The sequence below is a fragment of the Chaetodon auriga genome, chromosome 13 (assembly GCF_051107435.1).
Source record: "Chaetodon auriga isolate fChaAug3 chromosome 13, fChaAug3.hap1, whole genome shotgun sequence".
NCBI classification, from domain to species: Eukaryota; Metazoa; Chordata; class Actinopteri; order Chaetodontiformes; family Chaetodontidae; genus Chaetodon; species Chaetodon auriga.
In genome coordinates this window covers 25,170,931-25,192,350 of record NC_135086.1, presented here as the reverse complement: position 1 = coordinate 25,192,350, position 21,420 = coordinate 25,170,931, and the positions used below count along the sequence as shown (strand labels likewise).

At 39.4% G+C, this 21,420-nt stretch overlaps 1 protein-coding gene across 7 annotated transcripts; it reads left to right on the top strand.

The window, feature by feature from the left end:
• Nucleotides 1-2,672: 2,672 nt before the first annotated feature.
• ddx3xa (DEAD-box helicase 3 X-linked a) lies at nt 2,673-21,420 on the top strand. Of its 7 annotated transcripts, none has more exons than XM_076747257.1 (20): nt 2,674-3,001; nt 3,940-3,991; nt 4,199-4,246; nt 5,026-5,085; nt 8,789-8,962; nt 9,302-9,437; nt 9,776-9,880; nt 9,969-10,068; nt 10,219-10,354; nt 10,595-10,692; nt 10,772-10,870; nt 10,988-11,148; nt 11,234-11,378; nt 11,467-11,611; nt 11,957-12,007; nt 14,890-15,071; nt 15,956-16,073; nt 16,185-16,338; nt 17,250-17,371; nt 17,620-21,420. In XM_076747257.1, the coding sequence occupies exons 1-20, from the start codon at nt 2,957-2,959 to the stop codon at nt 17,703-17,705; spliced, it is 2,217 nt and encodes a 738-aa protein (XP_076603372.1). In that variant the 5' UTR covers nt 2,674-2,956; the 3' UTR covers nt 17,706-21,420. The 7 variants fall into 7 exon arrangements, with proteins under 7 accessions (XP_076603374.1, XP_076603372.1, XP_076603373.1 ...); XM_076747260.1 differs by having other exon boundaries at nt 2,812-3,001; nt 8,789-8,896; XM_076747259.1 differs by lacking the exon at nt 5,026-5,085 and having other exon boundaries at nt 2,673-3,001.

Here is a 21,420-nt window from a genome sequence, read left to right as displayed (position 1 = left end):
CTGTGACTGCTGCAACAATCTGGACTTCTTACAAGAGCATGTAGAATCTACATGTTCCTGGGACCCATGAAGAAATGGGGGAGAATGTCAAGAAGATCATCTTCAATTTCTTCAGCCAGATCTCACCTGACATTTGGATTCAGTGGATATCACTCATAGATTGGGTGCTTGCTGTGGAGATGCTCCATTTGTCACATTAACGAGCAGTTCCTGTCACAAACCCACAGAAACAAAATCTGGAGGGATGCCAGAACATCACCCTTACTATAGAAAAGGAAGGTCAAAATCTCCAAAGACCTGACATAGGGACCAAAGATGACAGGAACAAACGATGGCCACTACTTCAACAGGCTAGAAAGGAAGGGAAGAAAGCAGGCTTCAGAGGGACCCTCACACACATCCATGGTAAAAAGGTCACAGTGAAGAACATGTACGCAAGAAGATTTAAAATGTATTAGGCATATAGTCAATTTTACACAGCACTGCCTTTTGTGGGCTTAAACTGCAGGTGTTGATAGTTTGTAGAATTTGCAACTAGTTCTTTTGGGATTTTTGAACAGTAAAATAACTGTCATTATTGTATGTATGTGGATGACATGCAAGCTTTTCCTTTGTTCTTTTATGGAGGTTTCGACTGAAAGTCCATCTTATAGGATATCTTTCTCTGTTGGGAGTTTGCAAGAACAAGAAAAAAAAAAAAATAGAGATAAACTACTATTATTTCTCCGTTTATTTTTCATTTCCCTTTTGCAAGATCAGTCTAACTTATCAGAAGATATACTCCCTTGTAATGCAAGTTCAGTTCAATGAGAATTTAAGAAAGAATATTTGAGTTTTTATTTCCTTTGATTTGTTCCTAAGAAGGAAAAAGTAGAATGTTTTGGGTAGTTTAACTGATGTGTATAATAAAAAAGCTATTTCTTAATGCCCTTGTTCTTTTGCTAGTGGTTTATAGATCTGTTGCAGACTTAGCAACCAATTTTTTCTTTGAATGTTTAGAGACAATTTTGATAATTCTCAAGTTCTTAGTGTTTCCCTAATATTGTGCTATGTCTTTATCTGCAATGTCTGTCAATGCCAAATCAAATCAAATGCTAAGCTTTATTTTTGTTTGCAAGAAGTAGAGGGTATATTTTGGTTTCAAGAGGGTGTGCAAAACTTAACCTAATTCTTTAGATTGGAAAAAAGTGGAACTTTACAAGTTGCTATTGTTCAACTTAAGGTAGATGATCCCAGGTCAATAGCTGCCCTTTGGTACAATTGTATAGCAATTTATACACGTCTAAATATTATGACTCAACAGCCAACTAATTTACAGTCTTAATCAATCATTGTAACATTAAATAATGTGAAGACGCTTGCATTTCCCATGAAGAAAACTAAAATATAACTAGAGTCCAGGGTCCAGGGTGTGATGGCATAACTGCTGAGTTGTATAAAATGTTTGATGAACCACTCTTTCCTTTTTTGGTTGAGGTCTTTTCAGAAAGCATTGAGACAGAAGCTCTTCGAACAAATATGGCTCATTTTGTCATCACTTTGATTTGGAAACAAAACAGACAGGGCCTATCTGGAGAACTGGTGTCCTATCACAATTTAGATGATGATTATAACATTTTGGCACTCATTTTTACTTTTAGAATTAAAGAAAATTTGAATGCTATTATAAATGAATCACAGTCTGGATTCATGAGGAAATGACATACTGTAAAGACTAGATAGTTTTTGCTTTATTTGATTGTAATGATTTTGTAAATGGCAATAGTTTGTTCCTTGTTCCTTGATTTGTCCCTTTATTTTATAAAACTTTTGATTTACTTGACCATGGTTTAATTTTGAAAGCTCTTGTAAAATTTGGTTTTTGATATTTTGTTTTGAGATAGGCCCACATTCCTCTTGCAATAAAGTTAATTAAGAATTTTTTTCAAAGCTTCTGGTCTCAATCTAAACTTTCAATAACGTGAACTTACTTACTTAGTTGAACTTAAATTTTTCTTGTTTAAAGACTCTCACAAATGTAAATTCAGTAGTTGTAAATCATTCTTTCCTGTTTTTAAGAATGAGCTAAATGAATATAGTATATGGATGTCATAAAGTATATATGTAAAACACTCAATATATAAGTGTATAGTAGTATTAGTATATCATGCACAACCTTTGTGACTTCACAGGACTGATATTGATGCATCTTTGACTGAACTTGGTGTTGTGATTTTGACTTTTGAATGAAGAGCCTTATTGTCCTTGGTTATTAACCATCCTCTTTGCCTGGACACCTGGGCGTTGTGTTGATGACGATGCATTTGATGTGGCTTTGTATGTCTCATATTTATTTGAATTCGCTTTTGTCTTTAGTAAAACAAAACACTGACATTGTGTTCTTGTCTAGATACTCTCTTCACTCCGTGTATGCAAACCTTCTAGTTTAGGAATGCTGGATATGTATTCCAAATATCTAGGTTTCGTTTCTGTGTTTTTTTAAGACGCGCCGTCAAGAATTATGTTAATGACGCATGAATCGTTCTCATGGAAGACTCCGTTTTTTTTGCAATGTTTCCAGCGCCGGCGTTCTACCAATCCGAGATGAAAAGAAACATCGCGATATTTGTCCAACAGACCGCTGGCATGGAATTACGCAAGCGATATCTCGCGCTACCTGAGCATTCGACGTCTCATTCCACCACGATCAATCCTGACGGGAGGGGGTTTCTGTTCGACATCTACAGAGCAATTATTTCATTTGGAAACTTGAACGTAATTTATATTTATAATAAACATCGTCGTTTTATTTATTTAAAGTGAACGTTGTCGTTTATCTAAGTTTTTAGGTAACCGCTGGTTAAAGATCGTATTTTGAACAGAAAAGGATAGCTAAATTAACGTTTCAGCATAGCTGGCCGTGCTAACAAAGAAAATCCTTTCTCTTCATAAATAATCCCCTCTACTCTCTTTAGTTATGAGTCATGTGGTCGTTGATAATCCACACGGTCTAGATCAGCAGGTAAGTACATCTATCTGATTACTTGTTCGCTTTTGTTAAAGAAATTTGGTGATTTTTCCATTACGCACATGTAGTTTCGACAGAGGGTTGGCTACATTAGCTACGTCGATAGGCTTCAGCTAAGCTAACGCTGCGGATGGTAAAATGGAGGTGATGATGTCGCCGTATAGAAGATTGTGATGGCGGAGCTCGTCACCCAGTCCTGCCAGCGAACTAAACCTTCTAGCTTGCTAGCACTGCATTCTCTCGAGAAATAGCTTACAGTAGTCTTAAACCCAACAAAGTACAACATGTAAATCACCTCTCGTGAAATATTACTTCACTTGATGGAAAACTTAGCTATCATTTACGTGCGGCCGGTATCCGACGGAGTTAGCCCGACTAATTGGGCCTTCTCAACCTGAAACGTGGCGCAGGAAAAAATATTGGTAGTGGTTTATCGCGACCTTAATGGTTTGAGGCACAAGTCGTTGCTCTCAATTTGATTAATCGTTCAGATAGTAACAGATATATTTGGATTAGCTTTTCCACTGCTAGTATAATGCGTCTTTCACTTTTTTGTCTTAATTTGTCAGCGTTTGCCTGCGACTAGATGGCTGTGCCATGCCATGTCGGTCGTTATAAAATCCAGCCAGTTTCAACGAGCCAATAGCAAAATGACTTCGGTAGTGTTTTGAATAATGGTCTGGTAAAATTTGCTAAGAATACGCCAAAACCATCTGAAATAATTTCATGAAAAGTTAAGGTGAAGATAGATGTTTAATAAGATTTTCATGTTAAGTCAACGGTGATCATTGTGTTGTTGTACCTTCATTAAGTATTGTAGGTATTGTTTGGGTCAAGCCCTTGGTGAATGTTCACCTGATTTTGAACCATGGTGAGTTTTTAATTAAATTAATTATTATTACTATTTTAATTGTTACTTGTTAATTTTGTAGCTTGCTGCCCTAGACTTGAACTCTGCTGACGGACAAGGCGGAGGAACTGGTAGTAAGTAATGAAGTAGATTATTTATTGATGACAATGTAAATGTAATTGAGTATATTAGCTTCAATTGAAGCCTGTTTAATTATTTTTGCAATTTGACACTTTCACATTGATGACTCCATTCAAGTTGCCATAAATCATGGTTTTTGTAGAAAAAATCAATTGTAGTAAATGAATGTGTGTAATTGACTTTTTTTCTCCCCTACCTAGGGCGCTACATTCCACCTCATTTGAGAAACAAAGATGCCTCTAAAAATGGTGAGTTTAAACTAACACTCGCCTACTGAGTCACAGTCAGACCATCAACACAGATTTGAATTGTAGTGCCCTTAAAGACAATTGTGGTATGGTAAGCATGGTAAAGGCAAGTACAAGGTGGGGAGAATGATCATGATGCAATATTTGGTTCTTAATACATTAGTCTTTACCAGCCAAGACAAGGATGGGGGATCCTCAGTGATTTTGCTGCATCAGACCATAGGAATGTCGAAGACATTAATTTCAGTTGTCTAGTGTACAGAATGAGCAGAGAAAGCTATGTCAAGTGATACCTTGACATGATGATAGCTTATTTTGGCACGGATAAAATGGGGCAAGTGGTACTGCAAAGTGGCTGTAGCCTGGAACTTTAATTAGTAAGATAAGGGGGCAGAATTTAAAACTGTCTGATCAGTTTTAAATTTTTAGTACCGATTTGGTAACACGTTTTGTGATGTGGACATGGGGGAGAACATAGTTGCTCTTTTCCCAAGTTAATTCCTGTCTTACACGTGAACCTGAGGAGTGTTGCAGTTGACTGCACTGATTAAGAGAAATGTGGAGGGTGGGTGGGGTGGTGTTTGTATTGTAAGCATTGACATTTTTATGTTTTAACAATGTCTTTTTAGCCCAGATCAGGTGGTGAACTTTTCTGTGCTTTTTTTTAGCCTCTTAAAGGCTTTAAATCAACACAAACAATTTTAAAAATCTTGGAATCATGGTACTGTGTCATTGCACACTTGACGTTTTTCTCGTTTTACTGTTTTCTTATTCCACAGCAGGAAATGCTTATTCCGCTGGTAGACAGTGCGGTTATTCAGTGGCACCAATAAATCTCTGTAAGTCCCTTCTGTCTGCTTTCGCTGAGGGCAACCTGCATTTTCAGATGCATGAAATAGCCATTTTACACACCAGCAAAACTAGTGTGAAGAGGGAGAGGGTTAGGTTAGAGCTATACACTTCAAAGAAAAAGTTACTAATAATATGGGCTCATGATTGATTGATTTGCTTCTTTCTGCTGGGATGCTTGCAGTCAAAATGAGAAAGGTTAGAGGTCAAGGGCAATTTGACGTAAGCACAGGCCTCTTGGGTTAATGCTTTTTTTTATAGTGAGTTCAATGTTTTTAATCTATGGAAGCGAATGATAGCTCTGTTAAATTGATTTCCACTGTATATTCAAGCCCATATTTTACCTGCAATTTCCTCCAAGTATCCTTTAAACAGTGCCCACAACTATGGCAGGCAGAGTATTCTCAAGACACGGAAATCACTGAACTTCAGGATGGGATGACTGTCATATTGGCAACTATTAAAATCATGCCCAACACTCAAACAGCATCAGCCAGTAATTGTGGGTTAGTCTTTTTATAGCCTGCTTCCCTACCTTTGCTCAGGTTGTCTAAGACTGGCTTCTCAACAGCTTGGCTTTAACCACGCCTACAGTGGGCGTTGGCGAAAGAGATGTGGTATACCTTGACCTTTACCTGCATGCCATGCCATCTACTTGTTGGCAGAGTTTCATCGTGAATGTGGCTGAACACTGGGGCATAATCGTGCCCTTGCTTTGTCATGTTCACTTGAAAAAAGCAGCAGAAATCTGGGCCTAACACAGCATATTTGCATGGTGATGGTGCCTTAAAGACTCTGTGCTGCATCACTAGGGTTACTGACTAATACAAGACAATATCAGCGGTGTAAAGAATTAGCTATGATGCCTTTTTTACATTGTCCAACTACATGTACCTTTTAACCTCTCATGAAATCAAAGTTGGGACTTAGTCTTGCAAAGAAACTGGGCATTACACTCCTGCATTGACATAAGTCAGTCAGTCACTTATTATTAATCACAAGTCTGTTAGTTTGAGTCTTTCTAGACCGTGTTGGTTTTTGTGTCTGTATACGGCACGCTATTAAAAGTAGTTATCGGGATAACTGAGAAAAATGCTCTGAACCAGAGTGCATGCAGGTTTTTGTTCGAACAACTGACTGTTCCTTGTGATTTCGTTGATAAGTTACTTCACCCTGAAGGTAGAATAACCATTGAAAACTTGGTGATGGAACAGAAAACTGTATACACTCACACCTCCTTTGTGTCTCAAGGAGTGAGTCTCTGAAAGGAATATTTGTTTCTATGGCGTTATTTCAAAGTAATGATTATCAGGCTGTTCTCCTTTGCTGTTTCTTTGGTAATTGTGACTAAAACGATGAGTAGAACAGATTCCAAGTTTTCTTTAGCTGGCTTGCATTGCATTTACATAAGATGCCTGGATGATAGTGCACCAAAATTGTCATCCCTTAAATTGAGCTGACTGTCCTAGCTATTTTATACTTAAGGTAAAGCTCTCTGTTGTAAAAGGTCAAAAGAATCTTGCATCATGTAGTTGTTGAAGTTGAGCAGGCTTTAATTTTCTTGTACAAACATCTCTAGAATATGCTGTTAATTTGCTGTTTGGAGTAGGGTTGGGCAGTATGTTAAAATTTTTTACTGTCAGCCCCATGATTAGGTGTGTGCTAATTGCTTGTACTGCATGCACAGTAATATAGGCCAAGATAGTTAGGCTAGCCAATTTACTTGACACTTAGTGAGGCTAATTCCTGAACAGGCTAATGCTGGGGTAAGGCTACACGAATCTAGCCCAATTTTGAAGCTCTTTTGTTGTGATCAGTGAATTACCAGTCGTGAGCGACAGTCTGGCACCTCTACCCGTGTGGTGTGACATGCTAAACGACCTGTAGTGCAGTGTCTGGGACGCCCTACAACACCCTGACAAAAAGACACACTAGAATTTTTTTGTCTTGACACAGCTAGTGTGACATCTCCCATGATATGTTCCTGATTGTTTACCGATCAGGTGCTCTCATTAGTGCGCAGTCAGGTAACAATGCTGAGGTTGCATCTGTCAGGTGGGACAGTGAAAGAGAAGAAAAGTTTGCGGAGCTGTGGCAAAAGTACCCCTGCCTATTTGACATTTCCTCGGAGGACTACCATGACCAAGTCAAAAAAGACAAATGTTGGCAAGAAATTGTATAAGCACTTTATCAGCCAGACGAGTAGCTGGCTATGTTGTCATAACATCATCCCCAGTCCTAATTGCGGGAATATTGCAGATCTGACATTTAAGTAGCGTGTCTGGTGCGGCGGACACAACAAGGCATGCTCCTTGTAGAATAAGTAACTATGGCAATAAAACAACTAAATGTGAAACTTGTAACTGTCTTAATTGTTATCTGGATGCTGCCTATTAGATGTACAAATAATGACCGAATGGGTTGAAATTTACAGTGCCTCTTGCATTTGCTTCTAATGTTATAGTGTACCCACAGAGTTTTTTTCTTTCGTTACTTATTTCGGGACACAAGACTGCGAGCATCACACACAATGCTTCTGTTGGTTTGATTAGCAGTTTCGTCACCCACCTTCGCGATGACATCTAAATTTGTGTGTGTGTGATTAGTCAAGGTCATACGTGTAGTCTTGCCACCCGGTCCAGAGGTCTGATTCTGAACAAATTCCTCGTATGTGTAAAAGCGTACTTGGCAATAAAGCTTTTTCTGATTCTGATTCTGATATCCCCTGAACTGATCAAAATCCATATTGTCGCCATCAGCAGGGGACATTTTGAGCTTCTTTAGGAAGTATGTATGGTTGTCTTGCCTGATGTTCTGAATTTACTTACTGAGATCAGTGTCAGTCAAAAACACTTTTGGTCCACAAGACCAGTCGACAAGAGATTGGAGTGCGCCTATGTCAAGCATTACAAGGCATTGGCCCTTGTGCTTACTTGAAGGGGAACCATGTTTACCTGTTGGCCCATGAGTATAAGTTAAGATCCTCGTCACAGATCTAGCTCCTTTTTGCTGAACAAATTCTCATTCAAAGCAGTACTAATCTGAGACCAGATCTGTGTGGCTGGTCTGCCCTTTGATGTGGTTGTGGCATAGCCTCAGCTACTTAGCATGTCAGCGTTAACTGTAGATTGTCCCCGCACCAGCATCATCCTCAGTCTGCATTGATAACAGTGTGGTCACCAATGGGAACGATGACACAGCAGCTGTCCAAAGCTTGGCAGATAGTTAGTGTAAATGTCTGACACAGGCAGAGACCAGGATCAATAGGTCTGTTGTACGGACAAGTCAGTTGTCAGTGCATTATATTTATTTTACCAAAAACGTTTGATTTTTCTGCATCTATTCTCATGTACAGGTTTAGACCTTGCTTTGGATTTTTTGGCTATATTTTTATATTGGACATAATTAATACCCTGGAACACATTTTTTTTCCTCACAATCAAGCCAAATTTCAGTCCAGGTTGTAGTCTACTGTGGACTGCTTGCATCCCACCTGTAAGTTAATTAGGCTAAAAATAGGTCAGCACTTAAAGAGACACTCATGTCTAGTAAGGACTATGAGTGCAGCCAAATGTGTACTTGCTTAGTGACACAAATGAGTAACATGTGCAACATGATCTGCTTCTGTGCTTCCTCACAACCTTCTTATTCTGTTTTCTGTTTTTTCTTTTTCTTTTTTTGCCCTCCATTAAGATTCACCTGGATGGGACAGTGGACGCAGCAATGGATTTGTGAATGGTTACCATGACAACCGCGCAAATGGGGGCTTTGGAGGGCGAGGACCCCCTCGCACTGATAGAGGTGGGCGTGGCGCCTACCGTGGTAACAGGGGCGGAGGCTCGTTTAATCAACCTTTGCAAAATGCAGGTGGGGAAATCCTGTCGTGCCTTAACATATCTAGCTTTAGCTGCAGTTGTAGAGTGATAGTGTAGTATAAGATGGAATTTTGACCCCCCGTTTTATACTGCTGTTATATCAGAATGCTCGTACTCTCCATATTGATGATATATTTGCAATAAATCAGCAATCACAGTGAACAACATTAGCTGTGCACTTAATTTAAGATGAAATGATGTGATCTTTTAAAACAACTAGTCGCATTTTGTTTGTTTTTGGTGTGAAAGTGGTGTCATCTGAGAGCTGATTAGGGGGGGTGGGGGATTCCCCAAGTACATCACTGAGGGGCTGTTCATCTGTTCATTACAGGGTTTGGCAGTTATGACAACAAAGATGGCAGCTGGGGAGGACCACCAAGGGATGCTGCTTACAACAGCTTTGGGGGCCGTTCTGATAGATCCAAGACTGCCTATTTCAATGACCGTGGGGCAGGCTCAAGGGGAAGGTGTGTAAAATGTTATATCTAATAAAACACGGCTCTATTAGTTTCAGTTTTTATGAGCCTGTAAAATTTCTTCTAATTGGATGTCTTAATCTTTTGTAATTAACATTTTTCAAAAAGTGAACAGTGTCTTTGTTTCATAAATTGTATTTTATGGGGGGGGGGGCCATACTGGGACAAAAGTTAGTATAGCTTGTTGAGTTCCATGTTAAGATATACACTACAGGTTTAGCTGTTTTTCCTGCAGCTATTTTGGACATCATGGAAATAAAGTCTTAAAGACTGAAATTTAAAGGTTTGTTTTAGCTCCACTCTTAAACACTTCTTGTGCATGTGTACAGATACGAGCGTGGTGGCTTTGCTGGTGGAGGAAACGCCCGATGGGTGGAAGACTCGAGAGATGATGATTGGTCTAAGCCCACTGCTCCCAACGAGCGCCTGGAACAGTAAGACAGACTCTGCTCACAAATAAGAAAACTAACAGCCATCTTGTATCTGCATTTAACCCCAACCTTTGCAAATCTTGTTTTTTAGTGAGCTTTTCTCTGGAAGCAACACAGGGATAAATTTTGAAAAATATGATGATATTCCTGTGGAGGCCACTGGAAGCAACTGCCCACCCCACATTGAAAGTGTAAGTCTGTAGTCATCAGTGTTTACATATTTTAAATGGTGCAATTGAAATGGTCATTCTCAGTCTATACAGTCATTTAAAATGGAAGTTCAGAGGTTTTGATTGAACAGTTTATATCTTACACTGGTGGTGTGTGTGATTGTTCTGTAGTTCCATGATGTTGACATGGGGGAGATTATCATGGGGAATATCAATTTGAGTCGCTACACTCGTCCCACCCCAGTCCAGAAACATGCTATACCCATCATCAAGTCCAAGAGAGACCTGATGGCTTGTGCCCAGACAGGTGAGTATTTTTCTATATGCAATTGACAGCTTTAAGTAGATAAGCAGTCTTTTTCTGGTTAATTTCTCTTATTAGAAATTAGTATCGTTATACATTTTTAAAAATGAAATCAAAGGTTGATGGATCATTCAGTGTTCCATGGTTTTATATTTTAGTTTTATGTAGTCTAAAAAAAATAAATAAATTTTAAAAAATAAATAAATAAAATTGACTGTATTGATAATGCCTACTGCGTTTCAGGCTCTGGTAAGACTGCTGCTTTCTTGCTGCCAGTGCTGAGTCAGATCTACACTGATGGGCCAGGAGATGCTCTGCAGGCTGCAAAGAATAGTGGGCAGGTACTGGTGAAACAAAACACAGTTGACCGTGTCATGCAACTGAGTTGTTCTGTTAAAAAGTATTTTTTTTCATCCTCAGGAGAATGGAAGGTATGGCCGTCGTAAGCAATACCCAATCTCCCTTGTCCTGGCTCCCACCAGAGAACTGGCTTTGCAGATCTATGATGAGGCAAGAAAGGTAAGCATCAAGCATTCAGCTGAGTATTTGACACCACCATTATACATAACATTGTTTTCCTGGACACTGAATATGCATATTGAAACTTAATTTTTCCCGTTTCTTCCTACATTCTAGTTTGCCTATCGCTCACGTGTGCGGCCCTGTGTGGTGTATGGCGGTGCTGATATTGGCCAGCAGATCAGGGATTTGGAAAGAGGCTGTCACCTACTGGTGGCCACACCTGGACGTCTGGTTGATATGATGGAGAGGGGCAAGATCGGTCTGGACTATTGCAAGTTAGTATAACAAAGAGATCCATGCTGCAATTGGATTTTTTTTAAGAATTGACTCCAGTATTTGTGTTTTGTAACTAAAAAACAGCTACTTGGTCCTGGATGAGGCTGACCGCATGTTGGACATGGGTTTTGAGCCACAGATCAGACGCATTGTGGAACAAGATACAATGCCACCTAAAGGAATCCGCCAGACCATGATGTTCAGTGCCACCTTCCCCAAGGAGATCCAGGTATATTGGACAGCCAGCAAATACACAGAATCTTGCTTAATGTGGTTAATATGCACATACATATCTATTTGATTTTTGTTGTGCTTAGATTCTTGCTCGTGACTTCCTGGAGGACTACATTTTCCTGGCAGTGGGCCGTGTTGGTTCCACCTCAGAAAACATCACACAGAAGGTGGTCTGGGTAGAGGAGACTGACAAAAGGTCCTTCCTTCTTGACCTACTTAATGCCACAGGTGAGAAGTGCATAAACGATGAGGAAAGTGTTTTTTTTGTTTTTGGTTGGTGTTGTTTTGTCTTCCCATGATGGTCACATTGGGCCCTAACCCATCATCCTGTGTTTGTCAGTCTGCCCCATATCAAGCTAATATTGACTTTGCTACATCTCTGCTAACAAATGTTCATTATAGCAAGACCTTGAAATGAAACATACAATATCCAAACAAAATCTCATGCTGTGGTGAGTGAGCAATGAAATCACTAGCCGTGTTTAGGGGGTTTGCTTCTCTTGATGAACTTAAGCTGTTATTTTTGTGTACTGAGCAGCCTTACATTTACTGGCTGGTTTGGTTTTATCTCAGTTATTCCCAGTGAGGTTCAGGAAAATGTGACAGAGGCCCCAGAGAAACCGGGTAAGTATGAACATAACTTAACTCTGACCCACAAGTGAGAAACATCACATCCCACAGCTCATCCTGTCCCTCCGCTCCCCAGCTGACATGCTGCCTCAGTTTTGTTTTCTTTCATTTCCAATTAGAGCATGGAGGACCTGCAATAATGTTTGCCTTACACTATATAGACTGAGTGAAATTGAGAGAGTTAGAGTCAATAGTCCAATCTCCCCACTTGAAAAGGGAGTCAGTCTAGTGTTATCTACTTAAGCGGTGAAGTAGCAGCCTCAATGTGATCATGTTGGCTGGTTGTCATAGAAAGAGTTCTTAGTTTTCATGAGTTAGATGGCTGTGACTGCATGGGCCAAGTGTTTTGTTACTACCTTAACAATTTTGCTCTTCTGATTGGGTTGATCTGGCCTTAAGTAAGTAATTTGTAGAGGATGGATCTTTGATGGACATTTTTTCCCCTGCTTTGTGCCAGGGTGAATTGGCAAAACCATTGTAGAGATGGCTGCGAAAGTGGAATGACCTGTCCTACCCCATCACCCCTCAACCATTTTTTAATATCTTGATCTTTTTAATTCTGGTAGGAATTAATGCCAAATATCTGGATTATAACTTAGTATTTAGCAATTCAGTAATTGTTAAATTCCAAGTATCAGTATGAGGTGCCAATGTGGGGCATATTTTAATGAACCAGTATTCAGTAGAATAAAGCCAGTGAAATCCAGTCCTTCACTTGGCAGCTTAAGTTGACTGTGTTCAGTCCACATCAGCCTGCTAGTTTTGCAGCACACTGCTCTTCTTTATGGCAGCTGGGCTCGACATTGTAAGCAGTTTGCTTTATATGCGATTGAAAATTAGCTTGCTTGGATGTGGAAAATTAAGTTGCAAAATATACAGGTTGCTGATCTCTGATTATAAATCTGTCATCTCTTCACTAACTAGCAAAGTACTGAAGTGTACTAAATATTCACATAGCAGCGTTCTCATTTTGGGCATGACAGACTGGTGGCTGATGATATCAGTTGTTGATAATTAACAGCATCAGCAAATAACAGGCCAAAATTACACTTTTTACTCTCTGCAGCCGGTTTCTCTATGCAGCCAAAGATTGTTTAGAAGGTAAAAGAAGCATCACTCTGTAATGCCATCAGACACTTTCTGTAGTTGAAACAACTCCAAACTGTGTCTTCACAAGAGAAGATAGTCCATTTTCCCAACTTCAATGACGCTTCTTTTGCACTGGACAAAAACCCAATAACATCTGGCTTTGCCGCAGTGGGGAAAGGTACTATCGGCATTCTTTAATGTCTCAAATGACTCTGCAGTCATCACGGGTATTTGTCGGCTCCAGCTCCGATAGGCAGTGATGAAAACATGACACCCAGGTGGACACACTTTTTTTGTCCTTTTTCCAGTGTAATGATGACATGCATTGGTGTTCTGGACATTGGCATATGTTGCCTGATATCAGACAGGATTGTCAGCTCATTACACTCCATTTCCATCTCATCAACATCTCATAAATGACATAAGAAAACACCATAATATTGTCACTGGCCTCCATGCTGCTTTCTACTGTTCCCCCTTTTTTGGTGCATTCGTGATGTTGAACGTGACACACCAGGAAAAAAAACAGACAAGTTTGGAGACTGGCAAGAGGAAAGGAGACAGTCACTAATTTTTTTTTCACAGATTTACAAACCTGCATAGACATGATTTTGGTCTGAAATGGTGTTGGTGAAGCTGATACATTTGACAGTTTTGAAAACGAGAACCTTCAGTATTTGAATCTGACGACACCTGAAAAGTGTGTCCATGGCTGTTATTTCAGTGTATCAGATCCATATCAAATCAACATTTAACTATACATACATGAACACATGACCTCCTCTGGGGAAACGTGCTGGTCAAAACAACCAATTAAAAGAAGGGGAGCTTCTGGATGAGACTCCATATGCAGCACATACTCAATATAAAACAATTCAAATGGGAGGCAAAAAATTTGACATCCCTTGTTTAAACATAATTATGTTGTTCAGTTATCATCTTCAGTGTGGTGTGCAGAAAAAACAGAAACTGTGGTTGTCAGTAAATGTAAAGCTTTTAATGCAAACCCTGTCTCCATGTCCAAGTTGTCATTTTTGTTTTTGATTTTTCTTCTTTTATCTCATGATCTTGCAACTGCTGACCTTTTCAGTAATGACCATTTTAAGTTCCCGATCCCCTCTTTTAGTTTAAGGCCTTGACCACATGTATGCAGATATTTTGCAAAACAAACATTTTCTTCTGTTGGACTTCTTGTTCACACACAAATAGCATTTTAGGTCACTTCAACAGATTTTTTGACACTGGTTTCTGTGTATCCATGTTTAAATGTAAAACGGAGCATTTGGGACATGACATTGTCATCACCTCAATTTGAGCATGCCCATTGTTGCTTTGTGTAATGAACATGTGTCTGTAACAACAACTACTGGTTTGTTAGTTTGGGTTAGCGCTGCTGGGTTGTGTGCCAGAAAGATGTTAAAGAACTACATATTTGATTTTAAGTTATTTCTGCCAAAGGAAAATAAGTTCAGTGTGAATACGCAGAATGTTGTCAGGTATTTGACATTGATGTAGACTTGATCACCATGATCTTCATCGCCTTGCATGCCTATTGGAGCATTAGGAATCTTTTTTGTCTTACCATGTGTAGAGATTTTTGTAAAACCAAGGTGGTCATGTGGACAGATTTAAAAAGAATCCCCCCCCCCCCCCGAAAAAGACAAGTATACGTGTGGTCAAGGACGAAAGTCCACCCATAGCACGTTCCCTGTTATCAATGATATATTGTTTTTTTCCTCTTCGTTCCTTATTCTGCTCTCCCATCCTCATTATTTCTGGCTACACAGGCAAAGACTCGTTGACTCTGGTGTTTGTTGAAACCAAGAAAGGAGCAGATGCTTTGGAAGACTTCCTTTACCATGAGGGTTACGCCTGCACCAGCATCCATGGTGATCGATCCCAGAGAGACCGAGAGGAGGCTCTGCATCAGTTCCGGTCTGGACGCTGCCCCATCTTGGTGGCCACAGCTGTAAGTAATCTTTACCCTTACTCTACCCTTCTCATTTTTGTCCCCCATTCAGCTTTCACGTGTGTTTAAACCCTTGTTTATTGGGGTTTTGGCGACAAATAACGGTACAGATCAAGGAGGTACACACATCAAAAACTATGAGTAATATTACTATTACTACTATTACTATTAATATAATATTAATTATTACTATTGAGTAATATTATATGCCTGTACCCAGTCTGATTTAAAGAATTTAAAAAGTGCTGTATTGTGTAAAACTTGCTCACATTCCCCCCAGTGAGAATTTTTTTTTTTTTTTTTTTTTTTTTTCAAACTGAGATGTTGCATCACATCTTCAACAGAGTTGAGTGGTGATATTGGCTCTTTTGCTTGCACTTTACTAAAAACAAGTCTTGACAATGTTGCGATTTCTGATAATCCAGTAATATCTTTGAGGTAACCTACTTTTAATGTGCCTTTCTAAAATACAACAAATTATACAAGTATGTTTCCTTTGAGGCTTATGTGAAGATGTAAGCCTTTAGTGTGTGAAATTAACCTTTACCTGGTGCCCCTTAATTGCAAACTTACAGCGTCATAACTAAGAGTGAGCCAGATCGATTTTTGATGTAGTTCCATGTTGGCAAGTGCAACCTTTTTTAATTTCAGCATTTGATTCACATTTTGACAAACTCCTGAGGAAACCAACTGGGCCAGTTGGGTCATGAAAAAAATTATGGCTTAGATTGAACTGATGAATAATTAGCCATTGCTAATTAACTGAAGTACCATAATTAATTTTGCCAGTGGACAAATTGAAACTCTAGACTGCAGGTTGTCCGGTGTTCTTGATATGACCCTGACATTCACATACGTTTTCTTCCAATGTTTTATTTTTCCAGGTGGCTGCTAGAGGCCTTGACATCAGCAATGTGAAGCATGTTATTAACTTTGATTTGCCCAGTGATATTGAAGAATACGTTCATCGTATTGGCCGTACGGGACGTGTGGGCAACCTTGGTATGACTTATTTATTTATTTATTTTTTCTTTAACCAAATGTTTTTATGCCTGCTGTTTATTCATATTTTCATGACTTTGTATAATCTTACTTGTGTTCTGTTTTGTACAGGTCTGGCCACGTCGTTCTTTAACGACAAAAACAGCAACATAACCAAAGATTTGCTGGACATTTTGGTGGAGGCCAAGCAAGAGGTTCCCTCCTGGCTTGAGAGCCTGGCTTATGAGCACCAGCACAAGAGCAGCAATCGTGGACGCTCTAAGAGGTAAGAGTGTGTGTGTGTGTGTGTGTGTGTGTGTGTGTGTGTGTGTGTGTGTGTGTGTGTGTGTGTACACACACACACACATATATATATAGAGAGAGAGTTTGTTAAATTTATTTAGAAAAAAAAAATCCATACATGCAGTTGTCAAAATTTATATTCAAATATGTGGGAGGAGGGAACAGTGGATAGAGAAATCAAGAAGGTTTTGCTGAGTTTTATTTTGTTGTAGTTGTGTTTGAAAGAAGTGTCTCAGAAATAAAATTACTGTTTCTGTGAATGGAGTCTGGTGGCTTTGGCGAGAGCGGTATACTAGCTGTTTCTGGTTGAACAAAACAATCTTACTTTTTAAGAAGAGGGTTGTCTTTGTAGGGATCCTTTCCATAATGTTAGACACTTAAAACAATCTGAACCTTTCAGCAGCAAAAATAAAGACTTTTAGTGGATGTACATCAACAGTGCGCAAACATCTGGAGGGAGTAAATTGCAGTATGTTTCGTGGCTGCTCTCGTTCAATACAGAAAAAACGTCAGTTTGTTGTCTCAATCAGTCACTTTGAGACAAAAAACATAATCAGATAAACAAGTGACTAATCAGGCAACATTGTACAAGACATTATTTAATTTGTAGGTATGTACATTTTTTTTAAAGACATGTTTATGTTGAATTAATATACAAGTAGTATGTCTCTTGTCTTATTAGTTTTCCCTCTTATGGATGTAATGCACGAAAATCGATATTGGAATTGTTTGAACATATGTGTTTCCTTTTTTTTTTTCTTTTTTTTTTTCTTCTTAAGAAGGAATATTTTCATCCACGCTGTGTGCCCTGGGCACACGGCTTCAAGCACTATAGATCTTTAATTTGTTGTGCCATCCAAAAATCTGTACCCTTGTATCTGTATTGTTGTCTAGGTTCTCTGGTGGTTTTGGAGCTAGAGACTACCGTCAGACATCTGGTGGCTCTGGAAACTTCAGTAGCAACCGTGGAGGGCGTAACACGGGAGGCCATGGAGGAAACCGTGGCTTTGGTGGAGGTAAGGAAACAGTATCTCACCAACCTCTTATCTGTGATTGATGTTAATGTAAAAGTGTTAAGGCTTCCATATACAAACCCTGGTGCACAATTTATAATAGGTTTGTGCTTTTGGGCACACAAAAAGCACTGTATAAAACTCATAACTCACAAGTTGTGAGCTCCTTATTGCATACAATTATACTCAAGTTTACCCCGAATGGGAAATCAGAGCAGTTGATTTAAATTATTTTTTTGTTGCTTTTGCAGGCGGCTTTGGTGGCAACTTCTACAGCAATGATGGCTACGGAGGAAATTACAGCCACTCTGCTGGTGTGGATTGGTGGGGCAACTAGTCACCCTAGGAATAGGTTGCCATATCAACCCAACCCAATGGAAACCACATGTTAACTTAAGCCAGACCATAACAACCCTCCCTGTGTAGCTTCACTGACACACAGTACATTACCAACCCTGGTTCTCTGCCATTTGCTTCTCTCCAAAAGGAAGTGTAGCACGGGGCAAAGGAAAGTCACCAGCACGTGCAATGCACCGGAGACCACAGAGATTCGCACACCTCAGAGTGAGCATGGATGCTGACATGCATTGTCCGATAGGAACTTCGGACTTTCATTTTTAAAAGTATTTTTGTTCTTTTTGTGGAAAAAACCCAATTGAATAACCTGAGGATCATTTGTATGTTAATGTACTGTGCCTTCGGAATTTAAACAGGAAATCTGTTATTCATTTCACCAGATGAACATGGCCAAGAGCTCTCAATTTGATTTTACTATTATTTTGTTTGGTGAAAAATATTAGAACGGTAAAATAAGCTTGGACTTAATCAAACCTTGGCAAACACTGGGGTATTGTGGCTTAGAGTCATGATTCCATTTGAACTTCAAATTTATTGCAGGAACATCGTGTAGCCTTTTGTATACTCAAACAGCAAATGGAGCCATTATTATGTCTAACACAAACTGGGCCACTCTGGGAAGCAACCGTATTTTAATTCTTGGGGGCAAATTTACATTTGTTTCTTTCTTTTGCTCACTCTATCCTGGACAGGCTCCTTTTTATGGATATGATAGTCTTTGAAATAGCCATTCCTAATGAAATCTTAAGAAACACGGAAGTCATTAAGCTCAGTGCCAATAATTGCTGAGGTTTAAACAAGAATAATCACTGCTGGAACTTGTTACTCCACATTTTTCAATTGACTTGACAGTGTTACAGCAGCTAGCATGTTACTAAGTGCTAGCTACATTAAGTGGGCGGTGTTTTTTGTTTATTTTTACTTGAGACATTTTTGGTGCAGGTGTGTGCAAAATTGAAAAACTTTGGTCAGTTTTTTGATTTTTGAATTGTTTCTCAACAAATATGTATCAAAACAAAAAATGCCTGCCATCTTGAAAGTGAAGTTCAAAATGGCTGCATAAAGGACCACAGCATCAGGAGGGCATTGCGTGGTGTTAGTGTTCACTGAATTGACCGGCAACCATGAGGCCCAGATGGTATTCTACGCTTGCAAGTGTTTTGTTTTTTGGTCAAGGAGAAAGGATACATGAACTGAGTCGCAGGCTTAACTTAATTACAAACGTTTTCTCTTTTCAAGCTGCGTTGGGGGCATGGTTCATCTTTAAAAGACAGGCATTTGAATGATCACTGAGATTTATCAATGAAACAGTGAGAAACGGAGCAGGGTAGAGCAGCACTCCGACCACTGGAATTAGGGAAACAGGGGCATACGTGGGGTGTGGTTTTTAGTGCACCACTGGTGTCAGTGGCTTTGGTTTCCATTGCTGCACAGTGTAACTGGAGGTGGCCAAAGATGGGGGGACTGTCCACTTCCTTATGGAACATTAAAGTACTGTCAGGTCCTCTTGGAGTTTATCTGTGGCTTCATAAAGCCAGAGCAGGCTTTTCGCAAAGAGGAGCAGCCATTGAGAGGAGATAGGGCGTTTCACCTCCCAATTTTCTCATCGGGTGTGTTGTGCCTTGAAACTTTTTTTTTCTTTTTTTTTTTTAAGAAATTGAACTAAAAGCGGATGCACTGACAGTGTTGAGAACTTGAGATTGACTGGTGCTACTTGATTTCGGTGTGTAGGCCCTTGTCCGTCGTGCCCATTAAGTTTTACAGAACTTCTTTTATTGCACATCTAGAGTTTTATGTAGATGTCTTGGATATGTGTCCTTAAGCTTCCAAATATTGTGTGTGAGGAGATTGTGAAAAACGCAGCTTGTTTACAAAGGGGAAGGGTTCTCAACGATTAAACAGGATTTATTTGGGACCAGGGGATTTAGCAGTCGGGGGAATTTAGCCATTTGCACAGATTTCTAGATTCTACTTTTGCTGCTAGTTTTGTGTAATTTATTAAGCATTTTTGACAAATATTTATTTTTGTAAGCCTCAAAGTGATTCTTTGAAAGTTTCAGAAACTTGACCAAAAGACAGTACAAAAAACACTGGCACTTGAATGTTGAATGTCACCTGTATGCGTGAAATTTAATATATTTCGGGGTAGTGTGAGCTTTTTAATGTTTAAGATACATTGGACTCAGTAAATAATATCCACAGCTGTTTCAGGGCCTCCTCAGGGCCAGTCATCTCTATGAGATTATAATTGGTCAACAAAATTTGATATGAAATTGAACAAACACGCCAAGGTTTGGAATATAGCTGTCAAAAGAGCAAATAAATTTCATAAGCATATCAGTGCAGAAGTGTTCAGATTCTCCAATTGTGTGTGCATTATTGATTCTTTACTCTTAATTTGACCTGATAATTATTTTTCTCCAGTCAATGTCTGGCACATGGCAATCCTTAAAGAAACAAACATGTGGTTTATTGTCATTGTTGTATTTGCATATGACACCTCCTTGAGTTCTCCTTGAATGTGTATCAAGTCCACAGCATTGATTTCCAAGGCAGCTGTTGAAGTTGTATGGGTTGAATAGAAGGCCCTGTGCAAGTTGTTACAGGTAGAACCTGAGACTTGTTCCACATTCTCTAGAGAACCCTAGAGCTCTTTAGATGTAGACTTTGCTTTCTGTATTAGCGTATAGGCTACTGCACTGCATGGGAAGTACTCAGCTGTGCAATTGTATGATTTTACCAAAATAAAATGTTTGAATGCAAAAGTATCTGGAAAAATTAAGCATGTTTTATGAAAGCCTGTTTAATGTAGTTGTATAGAGAAGACCTGTAGCAAGCAGCCTGATGCCTTGTGTGGATACAGGGCTGATGGGTGGCAAAACTCAATTTGGTATAGATTGGATGGGCTTCATTCTGTTGAAAAATAGAGAGATTTCATTTGCAAATTCAACTGTGTCAGTTGTCTTATTTTACCAAACCTGTGTTAAACAAACAGGAGCCCACAAAGAGATGTGTATTTATTTTTGTTAAACAGGCATGTAAAAGTTTGGGTATCCTCAGGTGAAATTTCTGTTACTGTGCCAGCTAATGCAGTAAAAGATGACATTATTTCCAAACAGCATTAAGGTCAAGATTACACATTTCTTAAATATTTCAAGTGAGATTCCTTCTTTTACTTTGATCTTAAGTTTGACAATAAAAGGGGCTCAAAGCAAAAGTTTGGGCATGGTCAGTATACCCCCTTTGCCTAGTATCATAGCTTGTAAACGCATTTTTTTTTTTTGGCAGCTGCGTCTTCAAGATCTTGTTTTGGGGATTTTGACCATTCTCCCTTGCAAAAGGCCCCTAGATCTGTGAGATATTTGAGCCATCTTGCATGCACTGCTCTTTTGAGGTATATCCTTGGACTTTTGATAATGTTTAGGTCTGGGGCTAAGAGGGCCATATCAACACCTTCTTTTTGCACCTCTTGAGTTCATCTGTTGTGGATCTTGAGGTGTGCTTAGGATCACTGTCCTGTTGCAGAAGACATGCTCTTTTCATCTTCAGCTTTTTTATAGTGTGATGTTTGCTTCCAGAATTTGCTGGTGTTTGAGTCCATTCTTCTCTCTACCAATGCAATGTTCCCAGTACTACTGGCTGCAACACAAGCCCAAAGCATGATCCACCCCCGTGCTTGACAGTTGGATTAGGTG